The 21,987-nt window shown below is 40.6% G+C and overlaps 2 protein-coding genes across 2 annotated transcripts in view; both read right to left on the reverse strand.

Moving 5' to 3' along the window:
- Positions 1 to 2,460, reverse strand: part of marchf9 (membrane-associated ring finger (C3HC4) 9) — a 21,505-nt gene extending 19,045 nt beyond the window's left edge. The window contains exon 1 of the mRNA XM_061058168.1: positions 544 to 2,460. Within this exon, the coding sequence (XP_060914151.1) occupies positions 544 to 891 (348 nt within the window). The 5' untranslated portion in view covers positions 892 to 2,460. The remainder of the gene's footprint in view (positions 1 to 543) is intronic.
- An 11,167-nt stretch (positions 2,461 to 13,627) lies between these two features.
- tspan31 (tetraspanin 31) lies at positions 13,628 to 21,982 on the reverse strand. The gene is made up of 6 exons (XM_061058195.1): positions 21,788 to 21,982; positions 17,990 to 18,157; positions 17,540 to 17,620; positions 17,310 to 17,450; positions 16,611 to 16,721; positions 13,628 to 15,475 (listed from the first exon to the last, which is right to left on the reverse strand). Exons 1-6 carry the CDS (start codon positions 21,848 to 21,850, stop codon positions 15,401 to 15,403), a joined length of 639 nt encoding a protein of 212 aa, XP_060914178.1. The 5' UTR covers positions 21,851 to 21,982; the 3' UTR covers positions 13,628 to 15,400.
- Between the last annotated feature and the right edge of the window lie 5 nt (positions 21,983 to 21,987).

Below are 21,987 nucleotides of genomic sequence, written 5' to 3' on the forward strand. Positions count from 1 at the left end.
TGAACAATCATCAAAAAAAATACAATATTTGCCTCTAAATTAAGAACATAGGGTCAGCTGTTCAATGCTGTGGAGATTTTTTAAAGAAAATAAAAGGGGGAAAATGTGTGATTATTTGGCTTATAAATAACACTGATGTGACTATTTTTAAACGAGAGCAACCTAGGCTTCATCCTAGATTGTTTTTTTTTTTCAGAGGAGGCAGTTGAGGGGAAGGTGGGTGGAAGAAAAGAGAGAGAGAGAGATGTAGGACAGGATGGTTGTAGTAGCTCCAGAGACCCTTTGTGATTTGCTGTGTAACAAAAAAAAATCAAAATGGCAGATTACAATAAAATCCTCTATGGTGTGTGTGTTAAAATATTCCTAAAAAAAGAAAGAATCCAGCTGACCTGGATCAATTCATGCATGGTTAAAATAAAAGGTCCCCACAGCATCACGTTTTTTAAAGCTCAGAAACAAACAGCCTGTCTGTCTGTCTGTCTGTCTGTCTGTCTATCTATCTGTCTGTCTGCGTTAGGAACCGTTTCTCTGCTGCATGTCTACCTGCTCTGGGCCTTGGAAGCAGATCCGGCACTGGGGGGTCCGCAGGCTGCTGGCGGTGCTGGCCAGAGACACGGCGTCCAGGCCCACTTGCAGCTTGGGCTCCTTGTCCTCAAACGCCAGGCTCCGGGGCCGCGGGTCGCTGCCGTAGTACTCCTCCTCGTCGTCCCGGGAATGGCAGTCGACGAACGGGGGCCAGCCGCAGCCGCCCATCCCCAGACCTCGCATGGTGGTGGTGGTGTTGGTGGTGGACCGTCTATCTGTGTCGGAGCCGGACTGTCTCGAATCGGATCGCATAAACACCAGGACTTTCAGTTCATTGAAAAACATGCGGATCCGATACTTGAACATGTTTGGCTACATACAGAATCCGAGAGTGGAATCAATAAAACAAGTTTTTCTAGTATTATTATTATTAATTATTATTATTATTGTTCACACAACCAATGTTTTCAGGGCAGTATCTCCATCATCACCCCAACCAGCCTTTTTTTATTTGAAATCCAGAGAAATAAAAGGCTCTCGCTCCACTGATGGCATGTGTGCCTAAGCCAATGCGGATGAAAGATTTTCCCTTTCAGCTGGCCGACACACTCTTTCAATATTCATTACTCAAACAACTCGGCAAACGCTGTCTAAGATGCATCTTCCACCGCACCCCAGAAAAACACCACAACTTGTTCTCTTTTTCTCATTTCCACGGTCCATTTGTTTCTCTTCACCGCTGCATGCTCTCTCCTGCTTTCTCTCAGATTGTGCACTGTGGAGCTTGCAGCAAATAAAGAAGAGGGGGAGAGAAGAAAAAAAAATAGCCCTACATGTTTTGCTACCCAAAGCAGAAGACAGCGAGAGAGTGGACGAGTGGAAGAGAGAGGAGCACGGAGGCAGGAAAGAGAAGATGGGATGTAAAATACAACGACATGCCATCCACACAGTCACATCTGGGACTCTTGTCGAGAATCATAATCCAAAAAAAAAAAAAAAACAGCCAAAAAAAAAAAAAAAAGGTGCAGGAGATGGAATGGAAGTTTGATCCAAAATCCGATTATAAAAATATCTCCTATTTCTTATTTGTCCCCTCACTGTAGCATCCCGAGCTTCAGATCATGGTCCATTTTTTTCCCTCTCCCCTCCTCTCTCCCTCTCTTTCTATTTCATCTCCTTTCTGTAAACCCGCGTTTCGATCCACGAAGAATCCGAGCCATTCACCGACACGACAGTCCACACGTCGAGATCAAAAACACACAATTCCCTTTTTTCATTTGCATTTTCCGGAGCCTAGCAGCAGCAGCAGCAGCACAAAAACACCCGAGAGCCCCATGTTTCCCATCTTCGCTCGATGTCCATCAGCATTTCATCGCAAAGCCCAACAACAACAACAAAAAAAAAAAAAATACACGGCAGGCACAACGCTGAAATGTCAAAGAAGAAGAGGCAGGAGGAAGAAAAGGCACCGTGCGATTTTTTTTCTAATTAGAGAGAGAGATAAAAACCGGGGGGAGACGCATGGAGATGTCTTCGCATCCGAGAGCAATTACACAGCAGTAATGGCATTGATTATTGGATCAGATAGATGGTGGTGATGATACTGCTGGCGCTGATTTTTTCCTCCTCGAAATGGTCGGTTTTGGAAATTGAACCAACGCAGCAGCTACTTCCGGAACAGGGAGAAGAAGAAGAAGAAGAAGAAGGAGAAGGAGAAGAAGAAGACAAAGCTGTCATCCTGTTAACACGTCGTTTATTTTCCACCCTCTTCCAGTCGTTTTTTTTTTGGTTTTGTTGAAGTGGTAGATGTAGCAGCTCTCCCCGTGCTCCAGGCTGCTGGGCAGGGAAGGAGCTCTGGTTGCTTTATTATTGACCAGCCGTCGCTGTCCAGGGTGCTGATCTCCCCTCTGCTGACGTGTTCTCTGCGGCCACATGCACTGGGAGCCCGCGAAGTACAAAACTGAGCCCCTTTGTTAATATGAGTGTGTGTGTGTGTGTGTGTGTGTGTGTGTGAGAGAGAGAGAGAGAGAGAGAGTATCAATAAAAAAAAAGTAGGCTAATCAGATCTCCTGCTTTGGTCATAGTAAAAAGACAACAGTATAGAAATTCGTCATTCCAAACACACAAATAAAATGACTGTTTTTTTTTTAATAAAAGCAGCTAAAATCTTCAGGAATCTTATGATAAATCTGGCAGTGGTGGATTCAGGGGGTATCCAAAGGGCTCCAGATCCAATAACTACTTACTGCATACCCCCCCATAAGAGAGTCCCCAAATAAGGCCACTGCAGCATGTTTTCAGTTTCCACTGGAAGCTCGCTGTAGAGATTGCAACAACATTTTCCCGACAAGAAACACAACTTTGAGGGAGCTTTTTTTTTTTTGGATGGTACTTGTACTGTGCATGTATTGCCTCCTGAGACGCCCCACTCCCACTCCCCACCCGCCGTCCAACAGTGAGGGACATAAGGGAACAAGAAACGCAAAAAGATCTCAAGGGTGGTAGTCCCCTGAAATTTCTAGGAGTGAGTGTGTGTGTGTGTGTGTGTGTGTGAAGCGCTTTGGTTGGCATTTTGTTTACTAGATTAAAAAAAGACATTCAACAGGTCACTGCATCATGTTCTCTCGCTGTTCGGTCATCCTTAATGGAAAAAGAATGACACTTTCTCCACTGGCAGGAAATTCAAGAAAGGCCCTGAATTGTGATTTCTCTTTTTAAAGGGCTACTGCATTATGTTTTCTCCAGTAAACAGATTATCAAACTGCTTTCTGTGTTTTTAAACGGGGGTACCAGTGGCCTGTGAGGACAGGAGAAATACATTAGACTGAATCTGTTATTTAGATTAAAAAATACTGGGTACATTTGGGGTACTGTACTGGGACTATTTCAGGGTTGTGGATTGGCCTTTATGCAGCTGATCTGGATTAAACAGTTTCTTGGTTGACACAATAAAAGTCAAAGCAGGCCACAAACTGAAAATGAATCCCACAACACCGCCTGGCCTCAAGTTACCCTACATAAAAATGATCCCAATAAGTTCCAGGCAATGAGGGAGACACATTTTTATATCTGAATAAGGGGTGAAATGGTTTCCAGTCTATTGCTCTGTAGCTCATAAATGTACACTAGCTTTGAGGTACTTGTACTGTACATGTATATTCAATTTAAGCAACTACCTACATTTCAGAGAGATCAAAGCGAACGTCTTTACTTCCCTACATTCACTGAAAAGCTGCGCTGACTCTGCAGATAAAATAGCTCACATACATCTTCTATAGTCAGTGTTAATAATCCCAGAAAATATCATCCTAAGGGGTGCAAGTGGCCTAGCGGTTAGTGCGCTTCCCCTATGTACAGAGGCTAAGTCCTTGAAGGCGGGCAGCCCAGGTTCAAATCTGACCTGTGGCTCCTTTCCCGCATGTCATTCCCTACTCTCTCTCTCTCCAGTTTCTGACTCTACCCCACTGTCCTCTCTCTCCATTAAAGGCACAGAAAAGCCCCAAAAATTAAAAAAAATATCATCATAAAAGTGAGAAAGGAGTCACATTTCTGCAGGATTAATACTTTTACCTTTAAGGGCTTTTGCTATATTTTTGAATTTACAAGATACCTGTTTCGTTACCACGGCAACAAAAACAGAATTCCTATACATGAATCTAATATTGGGTCATTTCTTGTTTTTAAAGATCAGGAAAAATTGCACGCAAAACACACACTGTCTAGACTGTGCAATACATCGGCAACCTTCTGATATATTTGTGCAATGCAGACAATGTGTGTCAGTGTCTGCATTGCACAGTTTTTTATTTTTATGGATTCATTCATCTCCTCCAGTCCTCTCTCCTTTAAAAAAAAAAAATCTATGGTACCTTTTGATATAATCTACCATTAACATAATCGAGTGTATCATTAAATAAACGTGGTATCAGACAAGCTTTCTATCACTCCTGATGATGCTAGAGACACAGCTTGAGCAGAGACCCCCACCTTCTTCTCTCCTCTTCTTATTTATTTTTTACATTTTATTTATTTACTTTTTTGTCGAACTGAATGTTTTTGTGTATATGCATGTATTTATATATATATATATATTTTTTTTTACACGTGTCTGTGTCTACTTGTATTGTCCCATTAGTATCTATGTTACGACAGTCGCTACCTTAGGAAGCTGGGAGGGTAAATGGTTGTTTACTATTTTATTGTCTTGTTTTTCTGTTTAATTGGGGCTTTTTGTTTTACTCTATGCAGATGCTCTGATTTACTCCTATGTGACATCATGTTGTACTGTCTGCAAAAATGTAATAAAAGATTTGAAAAAAAAAAAAAAAAAAACGTGGTATCAAGAAGTATAGAACATTTTGACGACCTTTTTCTCCAGCATGTGATTTTAAAACCTTTTACTTTGAATAGATACAAAGACATAAAATATTGTAGCACCTCTTCCACTACAGCTTCTATTGGACTGAAATCAGCAGAGACTCTTGAGGTATTTTGGTCGGTGGGGGGGGGGGGGGGGGGGAGTTAGATCAGTGCATCCCTCGTCTCTTTCTCAAGCCATTGTGCTGAGACGGATAAAACCGACAGCACTGCAGCCAACATGTACCTGCACTGTGCGCAATACTCTCCCTGAAAGTTCAGCAACAAGCGTCACAGTGTCAGGACTGGAGTGGTAAACACAGCAGAACAGAAAAAACGTCTCAGTGGCGTTTATCAGGACGGCGAGACAAGGTAATTAGGGAAACATCAGAGGCACGGGGCCACAGGTCGGTTTAATCTGCAGTTTACAGAGAAGAAGCGGCCTCGTTGCCTCCCTCTCTCTCTCTCTCTCTCTCTCTTTTCACACACTCTGCGTTCTCTTCCATAGCAACACTTCCTACTGAATCCCCTGTCACATTGATCCTGATTGATTTTTCACACTCTGCTTGTTACAGATATGGATTTATTTCAAGCATAACACTTGATTCGGGATGCGCTGCCATACCTCGGCTATAATGCCACATATGTAAATACAGTGCAGTATGGACTGTGTTCAGATGTGTGAAATGATTGAAAGGGGGTCGGGAGAGCGTCCTGATTGTTTGTTTACGGCCTTTTGACCACCATCAGGTCAACGAGCCTTTCTGCTCACGCTGTTATTATGCAAAGCTCTGGCAGTTAATGACCTCACAGCACAAAGTACATCTGAATATGTTCATCTTTGAAGACTGGAACACATGAATTGCCAAACTTAGATTAGCATTTTAACACACCTAGCTGCTCTGCAAGTGAACACAATGTAGGAATACGTGATGGCACACTGTGTGGGAGGTTATTTTATGATGATTCTGTGTCGGGGGAGGGTTGGTGGTTAATGCTAATGAGGTGATCATTTTAAAAGTCGGTATTTCAGAACATCCTGCTTTTCTATTCCGATTTGTACACTGAAGATTTTTATAGCTGCCCACCAGGAAGTCACAATTATGTTTAATGTAGTGAAAACCTGTATTTCTCACCTCAATTTCTCTTTTTCATTTTGCTCATCATCTGACTAGTTCTCCCTTTTAGTTTAGTAATTTCAGCTGAGCTAAAAAAAAACCAAAAAAAAAACAAACATTTGGACATCATGTTCTAAATACTTTAACACTGGATGTTGTTTTGAATCACATCAGTGGTGATTCTATCTCTCACACGGACTTTCCCTCCAGAGCTTTTTCTGACCTCCTCCAGATCCTACACTCCGTCCCTGGACCTCCAGTCCTCTGACACTGGTTTGCTCTTTCATCCCCCACACCGACCTGGGGACTCACATGGGCCAGAGCCTTCAGTGTGCCCCCACCCCCCCCCCCCCCCCCCCACCCTCTTGAACTGTCTCCCAGGAGATATCCACAATGCTACGTCCTTGGACATGTTATGAAAACTCTTGAAAAAACCGGCCTGTTCAACTCAGCTCATGGACCTTGGTTAATTGTGTTTTCTTTGTTTGTGTGTTTGGATGTAAAGTGTCATTGAGTAATTGGTAAATGGTAAAAATGTACCTGAGCTTGTATAGCCGACGAAGCAGCAGGAGCAACTCGGGGTTAAGTGTCTTCCCCAAGGACACATCGGACATGTTGCTGCAGGAGCTGGAGATCGAACCCTCGACCTTCCGGTTGAGAGACGACGACTCTACTAACTGAGCAACAGCCGCCCCCCCTCAGAGTCCCTTAAAAGTTGTTATCAAGCTATTGTTATTATTATTATTTTCAATGCACAAAAAGACTTAAAGTCTTAATATGTGATTTTTCACACTTAAATATAATATAAATCAAGAATATCCTCTGAAAATAACTCTGTGAGTCATGACTGTCTACAATGAGTGTAACACCCGAGTCCCACTGTCTGTGATGTTTTCAGAGTTTTCAGAGTCCTATCTTCACTTTGTTTACATCGCCCGGACGGCCGGCTGACTCCTCCCCTCGTGTATAAAAGTTGTTTAATTGAGGGACTAGAGAAAAGAAGAATAACATACTGTACTCACTGCTTAACTGTGTTTCTAGATCACGCTCATTTCAGGTAAATTTACATGCAGTGTGAAGATACGAGCATAATAAAGATCGCTAGCATTAGCATGCTAACACAACAATGCAGCGCGAGTCGTTTTGGTTTCATGCTGGTGCTCAAGGGCGACATCTGCTGGATCAAAAAATCACATATAAAGCCTTTAATGCCACACAAGGCCAGATAATAGTGTTAATCTATTCGTTATTAAACATGAAAAAATGAATATGGAGAAGCAGCTCATGAAAGTAGCTGGCCTAAGGTGTAAATAAAATACCACATTAATATGAAATAAATGAGGGAGCACAGTTTCATTAGAATTTAGGTTCAAGGCTCATTAAATTGTCTTTTTTTTTTTTTTGGCTTGCACAGTGAAATGCAAGGTGCAATTTCTTCTGTTACACAAGAAAGACTATTTTTTACGGTGGAGTACGGGGGATGAGTAGAGAAGTCTTACAGCCTGAGGGAAGAAGCTCTCTGTAGTCTGATGATACAGCATCTGATACTGTATCCCTTGCAAGACAACACCAGGGTGAACAGGCTGTTGCTGGAGTGGGCATTGCCTTTTTAATACCCACTCTGTCTTTTAGAAAAGGAGTATCTGCTTCCTCAGATTTTACTTTTTGTTAAACATTAAAAATATAACTTCCCTCAAACATCGTTGTCATTAATTTGTCGATAATTTAACCTTTCAGGAAATCAGACTCTGTCTTATATTATTAATATTATCATGGAAAACAGAATGAAGTCTGCTCTAGTGCGAGTCCAGACACTTGTTTGGGTGAAGCTGCTGTCGAGGAAAAACAAGAAAAACACAGTTTAAAGGCGTCTAACCTCCACGGTTAAGGAGGTGCAGTGTCTCCTTTTCCAAAGTGATCTACCACTTTAAGACTTGAACGCTCTGAATAACTCCCCGCATCACCTGTGTTGCCCTTCCCTCTGAGCGGTAACAACATGCATCCCCGCTCTGTTTCATTATTGATAGGCTATATTGACCTGTTTGTCTCTCCTCACTGATGAGGATGATTCCCCTTCCTGTTTGTCCTCGCAGAGAATCCAGATACAGACCTATTAAACCCACCGCAGCTTCATCCGCCCGCTATCCTGTGTTAGAGGAATCTCCAGCTGTTGATGTAGGATGCACCTGGATGAGAATACTCTATATACTAGATTATTGCCAAGTGCGTTTAAACATAGAAGGAATTTGTTTTGGTGGTAATGATGCAAAATCAAATAAAGCAATTTAATACAAAAGCAAATATCATGTAGCTTTAAATGCTAAGTAAGTACTTTTACCTCACTTGAATTTTTCTCATTTTGTTAGACTATTTGGGATTCTTTTTGATAGGCTAAATCAAACTATTAGAAATTATATAATACAAATGACATACACTTTGAATCCACTGCATTTCTATGAATGTTCTTGTTATTAGTTACTTTTGCTCTGAAATCAGCTGATGAATTTTATTCCCTTTTCTAAAATCAGATCTGAAACACATTAAACTGTGTTCATGTAGTTCTATGTGTGGTTTGTCTTAGTGGTGTTGTCGTATCTGAATGTTACACATCTCCATATTTGAACATAGAGCAAACGCAGAGAACACGTCTCTCAGATCAGACAGTTCATTTAGTGGAATAGAGAAGTTGTCAGTGTCACAGAGGGAATTTTCTTTTTCTATGTTTTAGTATATGTTGGGTGCTGAGGCTGCTGCAGAGAAGTGAAAAATGCAAAAGGAGCTTTAGCAGCAGCAGGAAAAAGAATATGCTGCACGGCTGCAGAGTTCAAGAGGCCGCGCATCGACTGAAATTTGAAGGTTTTGTCAATGTGTAAAGCCTGGCTGACATTCTCCCTGAACAGGTGCTCAAAATAGGATCAATATTGGAGATGCATTAGAAAATGGAGAGAGGTTAGAACACAAAAAGGTTTCAAGACCGATGCAGAGCTGGATAAACACTGAAGCTTCAGTGTCGGAGACATGGAAACCCACTTTAGGGAGGAGGGGGAGGGGGGAGACAGCTAATGGACTGCAGTACCCATTTTAAACACTATGTGTCAGAGTTACATATGGCCACTTTAAGTCTTTTTTTAAAGCAATACTCCAGTATTATAATTCAAGTAATAATATTATAAGTATGAGTATGATATTGGAGTCATATTTGACCATGACTACTTTGACTCAAGTAGGCCGAATGAAGTTGTGTCCTACCACTGACTAAATGTAAGAAAAGTAAACAATGACCATGAAAGGTAACATCCAAATTATAGTCACCACAAAGTGAATCTTTTGCTTCATGTTATCTGTAAGACAAAACTGCTGTAGCACTGACTTTAATTCTGTTCATAGTAAAGTATATTTATGAAACGTTACCATGGAAACAGTAGGCCTTCTTCATAACTCCTGCTAGATTCAATAACTTAGCTTATGATGACAACTTACAGTAACTTTGCTGCCGGGTCAGACCGTCTTCACCTTCTTTATATTCATTATAACCTCCATGTTTGGCAACACAATCTCCACCACAAGCATCCTCTGCTTGAGTTGTCTGTTAAGTCTTTAAACAACATTAGCTCTCCATGGTTTCAAAGAGTCAACGTGTTGTAATTCATTGAGTGGATTTAAAACTTTAAGTTACTTGTAGAAACTCTGGGAATAGTTTATATTTATGTTGTCCTGACCTCGGGAAACAGCAGTGCCAACGGTCACTCGCGTCCCTGAAACGTCATCACGTAAACAGACCTGCTGGCTCCTCCCACCTGGCAGCGTTGGGGCTGGATTTTTGGACGACTTTTTGACTGAGCATGAGAAGTTTTGAGAATGAACTCCTCCTCACCCAACCACTACAGTAAAAATAGAAGAAGACAGATGAATAAGTAAACTGTTAAAAATCGTATAATTGAAAAATATTAGAAAAATAATTTATCTGCACCATAAGAACTGTTGGGATTTTAAATCAATCAATCTCAATAGTTACAGCTTTATTTGTATCGCACCAATTCATAATAGATTATATCTGAAGACACTTTACGATAGAGCAGGTAAAATACCTTACTCTTGGATATATTATTATTTACTTTAACTTATAGTATCACTGATTGCACATCTCCCTATGTCAATACTGTCCATTTACAACTCTGTTTTTGCACATTTACATTTAATCTTTCATATTTAAGACTAGTAATGCTAAGTTAAATCCTGGTTGTATATATTCACATTCTTAGTTTTGATATTTTTAGTGCTTATTTACTTTGTATTTAATATTATATTATGTTTAAATTAGCTAATATTGTGTTTTTTACTCATATTGTGTGTTGGATAACCTGCTGCTGTAACGCCACAATTTCCCAGTTTGGGATCAATAAAGTAATTCTATTCTATTCTATTCTATTCTATTCTATACTGTATATTGTTATAGTGATATTAAATGCAGGACCAGTGGCGATTCTGTTGTGGCTAAGCAAAATGAACAGGGGGCCCCTCCAACTAGCATTCATCACCTTTATGTTAAATAATAATCTGAATCCAATGGCAACTTCAAGTGACACATTTGAATTTTCACAGGAATATTTGAACCCTTAGTCGTGCAACAACAGTGAGTACTGTCAGATGGGACCCCCTCGGGGAGGTTTTCTACTATCATAAAACTCTGAGTCACTGCTACATTAAGTTTAAAGTTTGTCAGTCCTCGGCTGGGCCTCCTACTGACCAGGGGCCCCAAGCAGTTGCCTGCCTTGCCTATTGACATGCAGCGCCTCTTTGCAGGACTTGCTTGTGTTTATTGGCCTATTCAGAGTTTTTGAAAATTGTATCCACTTTTTCTTTTTTACAAATTTCTCTCATCATCCAGAGATTTTCACACAGGAGGAGAAAACTACAAATGAAATGGTGACATTACCTGTAGGCTACAAAACAAAAGTGCAGTTATCAACAACATGACATTCTCATAAACTTGATGTTCATTCGTGGGTCGCAAAAATCATTTGTGACATAGCTGTTGATTTTTTTACCTCCTAAAAAAAGAGATTCTGATTTCTAACACTCTGGCCACTATTAGAAATATATTCATTTAATGTATGAGACACAAAATGACAGAAAACAACAGGATACTAAAAACATTCCTGTGAATCAGACTTACTGGTCCCATCAATACCTCCCAGTTGCTGTATGTTTAATCTCTATTTAGCCTATTTATTTCACTTTTTGTCTTTGCTATTTCAGTGTTTTTGTCTTCCTGTTATTATTTATGGTTGTTTATGTTGAACATCTCTAATTTTTAATATCTTAAAAAGATAAATTAGAATTTTTAGCTTTTGAAATTTCATCACATGCTTTGAAGTATAGCCTATTTTTCATGGTATAGTATAAGTCGTTTTGATAAAATAAAAGATCTGAATTTGTCCTCCCCCACTCGATATAGGCCTATTAAAAGAAACAGTTTATCAGCCTCCACTAATCTAAGTGCTGCATTGTCCTGCCCCCATGCTGAAAAGCTATATAATTAGCTCTGCGTATAGGACAAGCCCTTGTAAAAGCCATTCATCATCAGCGCTGTGATATAATGGACCAAATGTTTTAAGATCCTGCCTTTCATGCGCTTGCAAGAGTCCATGCTATATCTGTGAGAGGACAGATGGCCGTCCCTGTTGGTGTGATTCTCCACAGCTTCTCCCAGCTAATACACCCGGCATATGGACATGCATCACAGGGTGGGGACTGGCAGCGGGCCCTCAGGAGAACACGCTGACAGGATAGGGGACTCGATATGTGGTGCAGTTTTCATAAATCCTCGTTTCCAAAAAAGCCTTCCGGAAACACTCAAGACCCAAAAAAAAACCTTACCAGGCACATTTCACTTACATAAATGTTCCTGCGTCTCAGGAAAACGGAGCTGCAGGTGCTTCTCTGCAGGGTGCCCCCAAACGCCAGAGTTTGGGTCACGCCTTTGGTGAGGGGGGGGGGGGACAGTCTGCCATGGGCCATTAAGAAGAGGGCACAGAGGCAGTTTATCCTCATTTAGGACAACCTTGGTTGAAAGGTATCAGGATAATTTCCTTGGGTGTTGTCTCTATTCCCCTATCAGAGTGCACTTGAGCTCTCCTTCTGCTCCCCGGCCCACCCCCACCCCCACCCCCACATTACTGGACCCGGCCCAGCAGAAGGGATTAATAATGGCCCTCCGGTTGAGTATCACAGGGAATCACAACCTGCTTCTTCTGCTCGAGTCAATTCATGTTACAGCTGCTACGTGTAAAAGCAATCAGTGTGTAAGGTAACAGTCACCTGAGGAAGGAGACACTGTGGTTCTTTGTTTGTCTGGAGGTATTTAGTGTATCAGAACGGGCCCTGACATAACAGAGGATGTGACCAGGAGCGGTGGAGAAGAAGACTCTGTGCTGCCATCGTGTGGTGAAATGAGTCCTGACCGGTTCCATCACACCTTAACTCTAACCTCCTCTCTGACAAGAAAAACAAAAAATGTAAACATAAGAATTGAACCCTTAAAGGAAACAGACAATGACCACATTATTCATATAATTTGAGATTTATTTTTGGGCTTTTTGTGCCTTTTATTGGAGGGATATGACAGTGGAATCTGAAATCAGGGCGAGAGGACGACAGCCTGTCTGCTCGACTGCACCACCAGCGCCCCCACTTCAGTATTTCTGTTGTTTTTTTATTAACCAACAAGTCATGAATAAAGGTAACCGAGCCCTAAATGTAACCTGGACCAGGACTGGAAAGTAAAAAATTACATTTTCTCAAGTAAATGTAATTACACCACTCAGCAAAACTAGTCTAATCAGATCCAGGATTAAGGCCGCCCACAAGGAGGGAAAGAGGGGGGGAAGCTTTGTGAGGCCTGGCTGCATGGAGGAGGGGGGATAGAAGTGAGCAAAAGCATGGTCCATCCTACATTTAAGCTTTGATAACTGCATTTTGTATTAAACCTATATACACACCATAACAACAAAAATACACGTTGTATGATTGGTTGCTTCAGTAAAGTGAATCCTGTTTCAAATTGTAAACTCCATCATCTTAAAATGGTTTAGTTCCTCCAGTAATGTCAGACTGATGTAACCACCAACGACTGCACACAAGTCTAGATCCCGGAGAAGAAAACGGGGGAGCTGGTTATGACACGTGACTCCAACAATAACCTGTTCACACTTTTTTTCAGCTCCAAAAGCTGATTGGAGTCAGGCAGAGGACGCCAAGAGGCTAGCACGGGAGTTGCTAATTAACCACGGCTAGAAACCTGGATGCATGGCCTCTACTTGCATGTTAAATAAACAAATAAAATTAAGCAAAAATGTGCCTTGAAGGACAGAAAGATGGCGACAATGACGGTCATCAGAAAATATTCAAACCCACTGCCCCTCTTTGTCTGCCTCCTAACAGACCTGGTGTAAATGATGAAACCACACCCGGGTAGAAATTAACCAGAAGTTACGTAACCCAAGTAAGACGTGCAACATAGCTGAGTTAAAATACACCTTAGTGTCTACGTTACTGAACCTGTCAGGGTGTATTCAAAAAGACGAGGCGACATCAACACGGAAAAGAAATGACTCAAGAGGAAACCGTTTCCAATTTGAGGTTTTATTATTTGGAAAATTAAGTCTCAAAAATTCAAGATACATTGGAATAACAAGTGCACACAAATTCAAAGAAGTGAGGTGTAATAATACACGGCATAATTAAGCTTAAGATCTCTTATCATGTCTTGTTTTTACACCAGCGATACACTCCAAATCAGCAGCAGGAAAATCAGCCAACCGTTGAGCGGTTCAAGTAAGACATGAAACGACAGTTAGTGTTAGTCCTTTAAGTTAAAAGCAATTTCAAAGAGGAGAAAAAAGACGTCTTTTAAAAAGAGAGAGAATTAATAAAGCAGTGAATTATTAACATCGAGCGAGGCGTTAAATCATATCAGAACGACAACTTAACTGGAGCCTCTAAATGTGCATCTTCAAAACTTAACTTAAAAAAAAAGATCCTGAAAATATTTAACACCTTGTTTTTTTTTTCTTTTTTTACAAAGTATTATTTTAACACTGATGAACGAAAAAATAAAAAGAGCAGATGGCAACAGAGAACAAAATCATTTCACAACATAATTCTTAAAAATAAAGAATAACAAAGAGAACATTTTCACAATTAACACTTTTTAAAACAAAACTGGGTTTGTGTTTTACAGTTTTGGCCAAATTTACCCAACTATTTTTTTTAAATCAAAACGTGATTTTCTTTTTAAAAAATGTGATTTTTTCCCTACCCAGTTAAACAGGAGGTAATGATAACGTACCCGACTCCACGTTTTCTACAACCAGATCCTACTCTAAGCAACATCACTGTGCGACACAAAAGGAACATACTAAATACAGAAGGGTGGATTATTGTGCAGGCAAAACCTCCCAGCTAGAGGTGGTCACTCACTACATGGCAAACCCGGAGAGAATGATCTCAGAAAGATTATGTACAACATCAAGGCTGCAGTCCACTGGCATCCTAATATCTCAGACTGTTAAAAAGTTAGTTGGCTCAGATACAGTTCATAAATATTTGAACCCGAACGACAAGCAACAACATTACCTAAAATCTATTTTTCTCGCGTCCTTATCCTGTTTAACCCTGACTTCTTCTTCTTTTTTTTTTTGTTGAAGCATGTGAAAAAAAACATTTACATACAGTTTCAAAAACTACTTTACACCACAAGTCGAGTTTTTATTTCCCCCCTTCAGCTGACTCAAACTGGACATGTTTGGGTACACAGTTCTACACATCACCGATAGCACTGACCAGAGGAGTATATTTGTGGCACTACATTAGAGACGAGAGGGAAAACTTCAAGGTGCATACATGTTATTAGTCGGACACGGCACAGTCGTTATTAAGTTGGCATGTGGAATGGAATCAACAAAGAGGCTGTTTTGTCCGTGCAGAGCGCAGGACACATGCAGAGATGTCTCATCGCTTGTTACATAGGTCGGGGATCTAGCAGGAAATCTGATACTCAAATCAAGGTTGGGTCAACATACCGCACTTCTGGGTATCACAGCTTCTCCTTTCATACATAAGTATCCAGTCTTCCAGCTTCAACTCTGGCAAACATTTCTGGACAGGTGGATGTAGCTTCTCAAGTCTCAGGTGAATGTGTGTGTGTGTGTGTGTGTGTGTGTGTGTGTGTGTGTGTGTCTGTGTGTAATGCTGCTCAGTGTGTCAGGTGCTGCGTGCGCTCGTCCATTCGCTGATGTTGTGTCGGCTGTGTTTGTATGCCTCTAGATGTGCGTGATTTAGCGTGTACCAGTGTGTTTTGAAACTGCTTCTGCGGCGCTGCTCTGCGTGTGAGAGACACACTATAGGAAAGCACTTGGGTTTGCTCGTGGATCCTTCTGGTTCCTGTAGCGCACGGCCAGCCACACCCCCAAGATCTGTTTAGAAAAAAACAACACACACACACACACACACACACACAGATTAAAAAAAACATGAAGATTGGCACAGGAAATTCATCTGCTTTTGACAAGATATGTGATGTCAGAATGTCAGGATCCTGGTCAGGGTTGCCAGCTCGTGTCACTTGCACAATTTTTACAGATTTTGGGTCTTTTTGCCTTTATTAGATAGAGTAGGAAATGAGGAGAGAGAGCGGGGAATAACATGCGAGAAAGGAGCCAAAGGTCTGACTTGAACCCAGGCCGCCCACTTGGGAGGACTGTAGCCTCCATACGGGGGGCGTGACCTCGCTGCTAGGCCATCAGCGCCCATTTAAGATCTTTTTAAGACCAGCACAAAGAAAAAAAATCAATACCATTTTTGCACCAGATTTCATGTGGGACTCAACAACTTTGATTCCCAAGTTTAAAAAAAAATGTTTTATCATATCCTGCAAGTTGCCTCACAATCATTGATTGACCCTGCCAACCATTTCCTGTATTATTAATTATTTTGTTGAACTTTAATTTCCCAATCTTCTTCACCTTTTCTTCTTCTAATGGTTTATGAATGCATGTGATATGCTGCCATAAATGCTGTGAATTGTGACATACACGATGAAATCCACAAAAAAGAATAATAAAAAAAAATCATAAAACTGGAAGGTGTAGAATTGAAAAAGTATTCAGGCATGTTTCATAGGACCTCTCACGTGTAAAAATGTGACTTTTAGAGGCTATTACAACCTCCTTAAATTGCAAAAATCTAATTGAAGACTTTTTAGGGGCCTGCAGGAAACCCTGGAAGTGTATTTAAGTTGTGATTTATTTTCTCTCTGCCAAAAGGTCCCCAGATGGCAGTGATTTTGTTAGAATGTATTTATTTCACAACAAATATGAAATGCTTGAAAAACAAGACAGCTGCCAACCTTTATGAATTTATGTTTTCTTATCGAAGAACTACTCGAGGATGTGTGAAAACTACATTTTTTAAGCAAAACAATCAGTCCAGTTATTATTCAATATTAAAACCTAATGTTGTTACCCATTTCTTTCCCGCCAAAGAGGCATTACAAACGATTCAATGAGCGTGAATTGTTAGGGGATGCAGGTTGAGAAAGTGAGCACTCACTTCTGTAAAGCTGAAGAAGAGTCCGACGCCCCCGAGGATCTTCAGGGCCTCGGTTGCATGATCCAACATCTTTAGTCCGCAGGTGTAGCAAGAAGTTTTCTGTTTGCACAACTGAAAGTGGAAGAGACAAAAAAGAAGCCTCAAGTCTTCAGCAGTATGAGTCAACAGTTTGTCAGGGGAAAAAAAACACTATTGTATGCCAAAATCTATTCTGAGAAGTAGAGAACGTGGCCTATTTCTAACTCTTATAATGCTTATGGGACTTTTTATTCAGTGGGAGATATTGTGTAACTGGAAGTTCAGTGTGATACTTAGATATTTATCTATGAAGCCAGTGAGCAGTTACACAAGAAGTAAAATATATTCTGAAAGAAAACAGGAACAAAATACTATTTCAGCTGCTCAAGCAGGTCAACTTTTTATACATACAGATATTTTTTTGGGCCTTTTTGCCTTTCTTAGATAGAACAGCTGAAGAGAGACAGGAAATGCTTGGAGGAGGGAGTGGGGGACGAAATGCAGCAAAGGGTCGAGGTCGGATTTGAACCCTAAGCCACTGCAACAAGGTCTATAGCCTCCGTACATGGAGCGTGCAACATAACCGCTAGGCCACCGCAGCTTTTAAGCTTTTAAGAAATATGTTTTATTTTTCTTAACTGATACATTTGCAACAATGAAACATCTGATATGGGGACTTACAGCGGGGCAGTTTTGCACGTCCAGTTCAAACTGTGCCCGGCTGTCGGTGCCGTTGAGCAGCCCGCAGCAGTTCAGCTGACTCTCCAGGTCGGTCTTAGTCTTGTTTTCCAACATTCCCCACGCGGAGTTCAGGAGTGTCTCCTAAAGAAGCAATGAAGACAAATTAAAATGGAGCTAATTGTTTGAAAAAAAGCCCCAAAAACGTATATACATAATTTATGTTTCCTTACCTGCTGCCCGCGGTTCATTGCCAAGCAGGAACAGGAAACTCCTAACTGGAACAGGAAAACGATGAAAAGGATGACCATGTACTGGGAGTGAGGAGGTCAAGGAAGCATCACAGGAAACAAGTAACGGAGCACTTAGAACACTTATCCAACGTCATTGTTTTATTTTGTTAAAAGGAGGAAGCAGGGAAGTTCACGTTAAATGTTTCAGATGAAGACAACATGATCGCAGTTTCTATTATTAGGGCCTTGAAGACTTTAAGATATTAAATAATTAATATGATTCAACAAACTACAATTGAATAACCTTTCTTAACCTCTGAAAATCATTGGATATCTTCTCGGTATCAGCACTGTGAGGAAGGTAATGGTATCAGCTGAAAAAAATCCATATCACACACCCTGACCAGATGACCACTTACACAACCGTGCATCAACGAGAGGAAAGGATACGAAGAACAGCATGACTTGGTGGTGGTGCATTGCTCCGATGAGTCCCACGATGGCGATGAGCAGCAGGAAGACGCCCACCGCGATGACCCCGCCGATGATGTGGATGCTCGACACTAAGCCGAACCCCTTCCCCCATGCTGCTACGCCTATCAGCAGCAGCCCCACCAGCTGAAGGGAACAGAGGGAAGGAAGTCAACAACATGGAAGTGAGCTTATCACACAGTCACAGCGCACAGCTTTCTACTACCGCTAACACCAGGCGTCCTGTTTTAACTATGTTTTATAATGCCTGTCAAAAAATAAAGCATGAAGCACCGGTGACAAAGGAGGAAACAGTTTGACCTGATGACACGGTTTCATTTCTAAATGTCTTCATATGACTCTGGATCATAAGACTGTCTCTACACAGTGCTTTTACTGTTTATGACACCCTGAAACCAATCAAAAACACTGACTTCATACTTTTGTTGGGTCACATTATGTGTTGCTTTTAGTGATTACCCTCAACAGAAAGTAAACTCTAACTCCCTCTGCTGTTTGTCAGTGTTGCCAACACCGATCTGTAACATCAGTGGATTTAAATAATGAGCACGTCCTTGATTATTTCATGGAAAGTGGACACATAACAGAACTGCCGCCTCTTATGACCCAGGGAGAGTCGTCAGGATATGATGGGACTATTCGTCCTTGCAGCACTTGTATGTACAGAATGTCCTGGTTCACCGCAGCAGCTACCGAGTCATAGTCATGACAGTTACAGTGACTCAGCTGCCAACATGATCTGGAGCATGTGTACACGGTCCAAGGTTGTTGACTCGATAGGTCGTGTCTCATGTGTTCTCTTTCAGCAATAAAGGACACAGAGACCTACAAGCTCTCAGGCTCTCAGTGTGTAACAGAAGACTAAGTATACCTACCAAGTTTACTCATGTCTTTCACAACATGCACACCTTGCAGACCTAATCATATTCAGCATGTCAGCAGGTGAGTGAGTCGGAGCAAAACAAGTTTAATCCAGAAGCTTTTGACAGAGCAGTAATTAAATCATGACTAACTCAAACCTTGTGCCAACGTCAAAAATTTAAGGAATGCAAACATGACAGACAAATGGAGGCATTCACTGTCATGAGTGCTGTTATGAAAGTGTACTACGTTTATGCAGAGAAGTATGAAAACTCGGATCACTCATTGTTATCGCAATGTGAACATTTGCAATAAACGCTTTTCTGAATTCATCGCACTAAATAATAAAAATGATTTCAAGTAGGGGGGGGTTAGTGTCACTTCTTACTTATTGGCTTCATAAATAGAAATGCAGAACATAGTAAGATATTTATAGAGCCCCTGAAGATATAATTATCTTGGCTTTAAAAACATATAAGTGATTCAGGAACCTCACTAACCCTATTTTCTTACTAATCGTTTCAGATCCAAACAATATGAATACACACGACAGATCAGTTCGTACTTTTGCCAACTGTCATGCAACTTAGATTCACAAGCTTCCTCATTAGATATGCTTGTTCAATCTGATTAGATTTCCCAATTTTCTCTCTCTCTCTTATACAACTGCTCGTCCATAAATTCTGCTTTAACAAAAATATAAATGTTCAGTTGTTATTTACACTGAGAGTCTTAAGTTTGCAGTGTGAGCCGTGTTATACTGGTAAATTAAACATCGAGAGGAGTACCATAATAATTGATCCACAACATTAACATACATGAGAAACAATGCATCTAGTACACCACCACCATCCACTACAACCTCTAAACATTTAGTACAAATATTACCTTTCTCACTTCAACACACTGAAGGTGCTAAGATTGCTTTAATTTCAATTTGCAGCTGAGCTATTTTATTGGCTCACAAACATAACAAATGATTTGGATACTGATTGTTCAGTGAGCTTATGGTGCAAGGGGCAAAAACTAAAACCTGAGTAAAAACAACAACACTGATCACAATGCGAGAGTTAGTTTAATGAGTTATGGGACCTGTATTACTTATCTCAACTGTTAGGTAATTGAATGTTTGTGCTACCTTTGCAGGCCTTGTTGTAATGTTCTAATCTGTGTGAATTATGTAATTTCCGAGCTGATTAAAACCAGCTGGATCAAATTCCTGACAGAAAGCTGATTCTTATACTAAAAATAAAACTACAGAAACGCCTCTGCATCATGATAATATGTAGTAGACCTGTAATAAAGATGTTGATGTGTACACTTGATTAGATTCTGTCGAGGTTGACACTTGGTTATATTTTAACCCAGGACCCTTTAAAGCTGTAAAGGACTTAGTGCTTTGACTCGTTTTTATCTTTTTCGTTTCTAAACGAAGGACCAAAGTTAGAGGTTAGCAAATACTATTTCAGCACCACAAACAACAGAACTTAAAATAAATCCTCATGATTTAACGTCACCTCAGACAGTCTTCATAATATTTGATATGGGAACGTACCTTAAAAATTGGACTACAACAAGTTCTGGAATGTGGAGCGAATACGGTTGGAGAAATATTGTGAGATTTTTTCATCACACCAAAACTTAAAGGAAGATTCTTACTTGTCCCACGGCCTCGCTGGAGACAGTGTGGGGAACACAATGTGTGAAAATGACTGAGTACTGGGATGAAGTGTGGAAAGGAATGAAAGCAATTTTAGGTGATGAACTTCCTAAGACTTGTGAGGTGCTGTATCTGGGAAATTTAACACAGGACAATATACAAAGCAAAGACAGAAGGCTGGGATACTACAGGTGGCATCAAAGAAAGCTATAACAAGAAAGTGGTGTAAGGAGGCTAAACTGACTGACTACTACTATCTTTTAGTTTCTTACATCTTTTTAAATCTTTGGTCCTCTTGGTCTCAGCTCGTGTTGCCTGGGTTCTTATGATGGTTCTTGTGATGGTCGGGTTATATATGTCTGTTGGGTATCGTGCACTTTGGGTTCTTTTCTGTTGAATTGTATTTAATTATTTTTAGTATTTTGCATTTGTTATGTTCTTGCTGTTGTTAATGTTCTTCTGTGTTTGGTTTAGTTTGTTCTTGTTTTTGCTGTTTGTCAAAGCACTTTGTAAACCTGTGTTTTTAAAAGGTGCTATAGAAATAAAGTTATTATTATTGTTATTATTATAATTATTATTATTGTTAACTGACACCAACGTTTGTATACTGTGTTTATTTTGATGTATCCTCATTAAGAAAAGCAAATAAAATATAAGTAATAATAATAATAAATAATAATAATAATAATAATGTGACTACAGGGCCTCCTTTGTTTTGTTTATTTGATTTCATTAGAAGCTTATTGTTGTTTTTAAATGTCTGATCTCAGTTCGTCCCGGTTTAACTTGGAGGACACATGCATGTGAGATCATTCAATCTTACTGTGACAAGCCCCAGTGACAGATAAGGACGTGGGAGATAAAGCGTGGAAATGTCACAGTTTGTGTCAGCTGGCCTCCCAGCTAACGGTACCTTAGCTTACATACAGCTAATGGCGCTAGCTGCGTTCAGCTACAAAGCCAAAGAACTCTACTTCCTACATGTCTATGTAATCTAATAACGAACACTACATATGTCTAATCATCTAATAGACAAGTGGCAAAGAGTTCATACCAGTGTTCATCTGTGAAGTAAACAAAAGAAGCGTGTAGAGTGAAAGACAAAAACGTTAGCATTTTCCCCCCTGCGCTGTAGCTAGTTAGCTCGTAGCTAGCCGCGCTGCACTACATCAGTTCATTCAGAAGCTAACTAGCCTAAGCTAACATTAGCATAATGATCTTGTTCGTTCACTCACCATGTAAACCACATTCAGGGCACAGAGAGCATTTTTGGAGCAGGTGAAGCCGCCACAGACCATATTCGATATTCGAACAACCTCGACTGGCTTATGGGACCAAAATGGATCAAATATTTTGTTGGTAACCGGCTGTCGTCTTGTTCTCCGGAGCGCACAACTGTTTCTGCTCAGCGACGAGGGCGTATGTGATGACGTCA

This window comes from Labrus mixtus, chromosome 15, assembly GCF_963584025.1.
Source record: "Labrus mixtus chromosome 15, fLabMix1.1, whole genome shotgun sequence".
NCBI classification, from domain to species: Eukaryota; Metazoa; Chordata; class Actinopteri; order Labriformes; family Labridae; genus Labrus; species Labrus mixtus.

Excerpts from the sequence above, each read along its gene's own strand:
- tspan31 (XM_061058195.1), bottom strand. The coding sequence starts at position 21,850 with ATGGTCTGTGGCGGCTTCACCTGCTCCAAAAATGCTCTCTGTGCCCTG. Across the intron at positions 17,451-17,539 it reads CAATGAACCGCGGGCAGCAG|GAGACACTCCTGAACTCCGC; the intron begins GTAAGGAAACAT and ends TTGCTTCTTTAG. Across the intron at positions 15,476-16,610 it reads TCTTCTTCAGCTTTACAGAA|ATCTTGGGGGTGTGGCTGGC; the intron begins GTGAGTGCTCAC and ends TTTTCTAAACAG.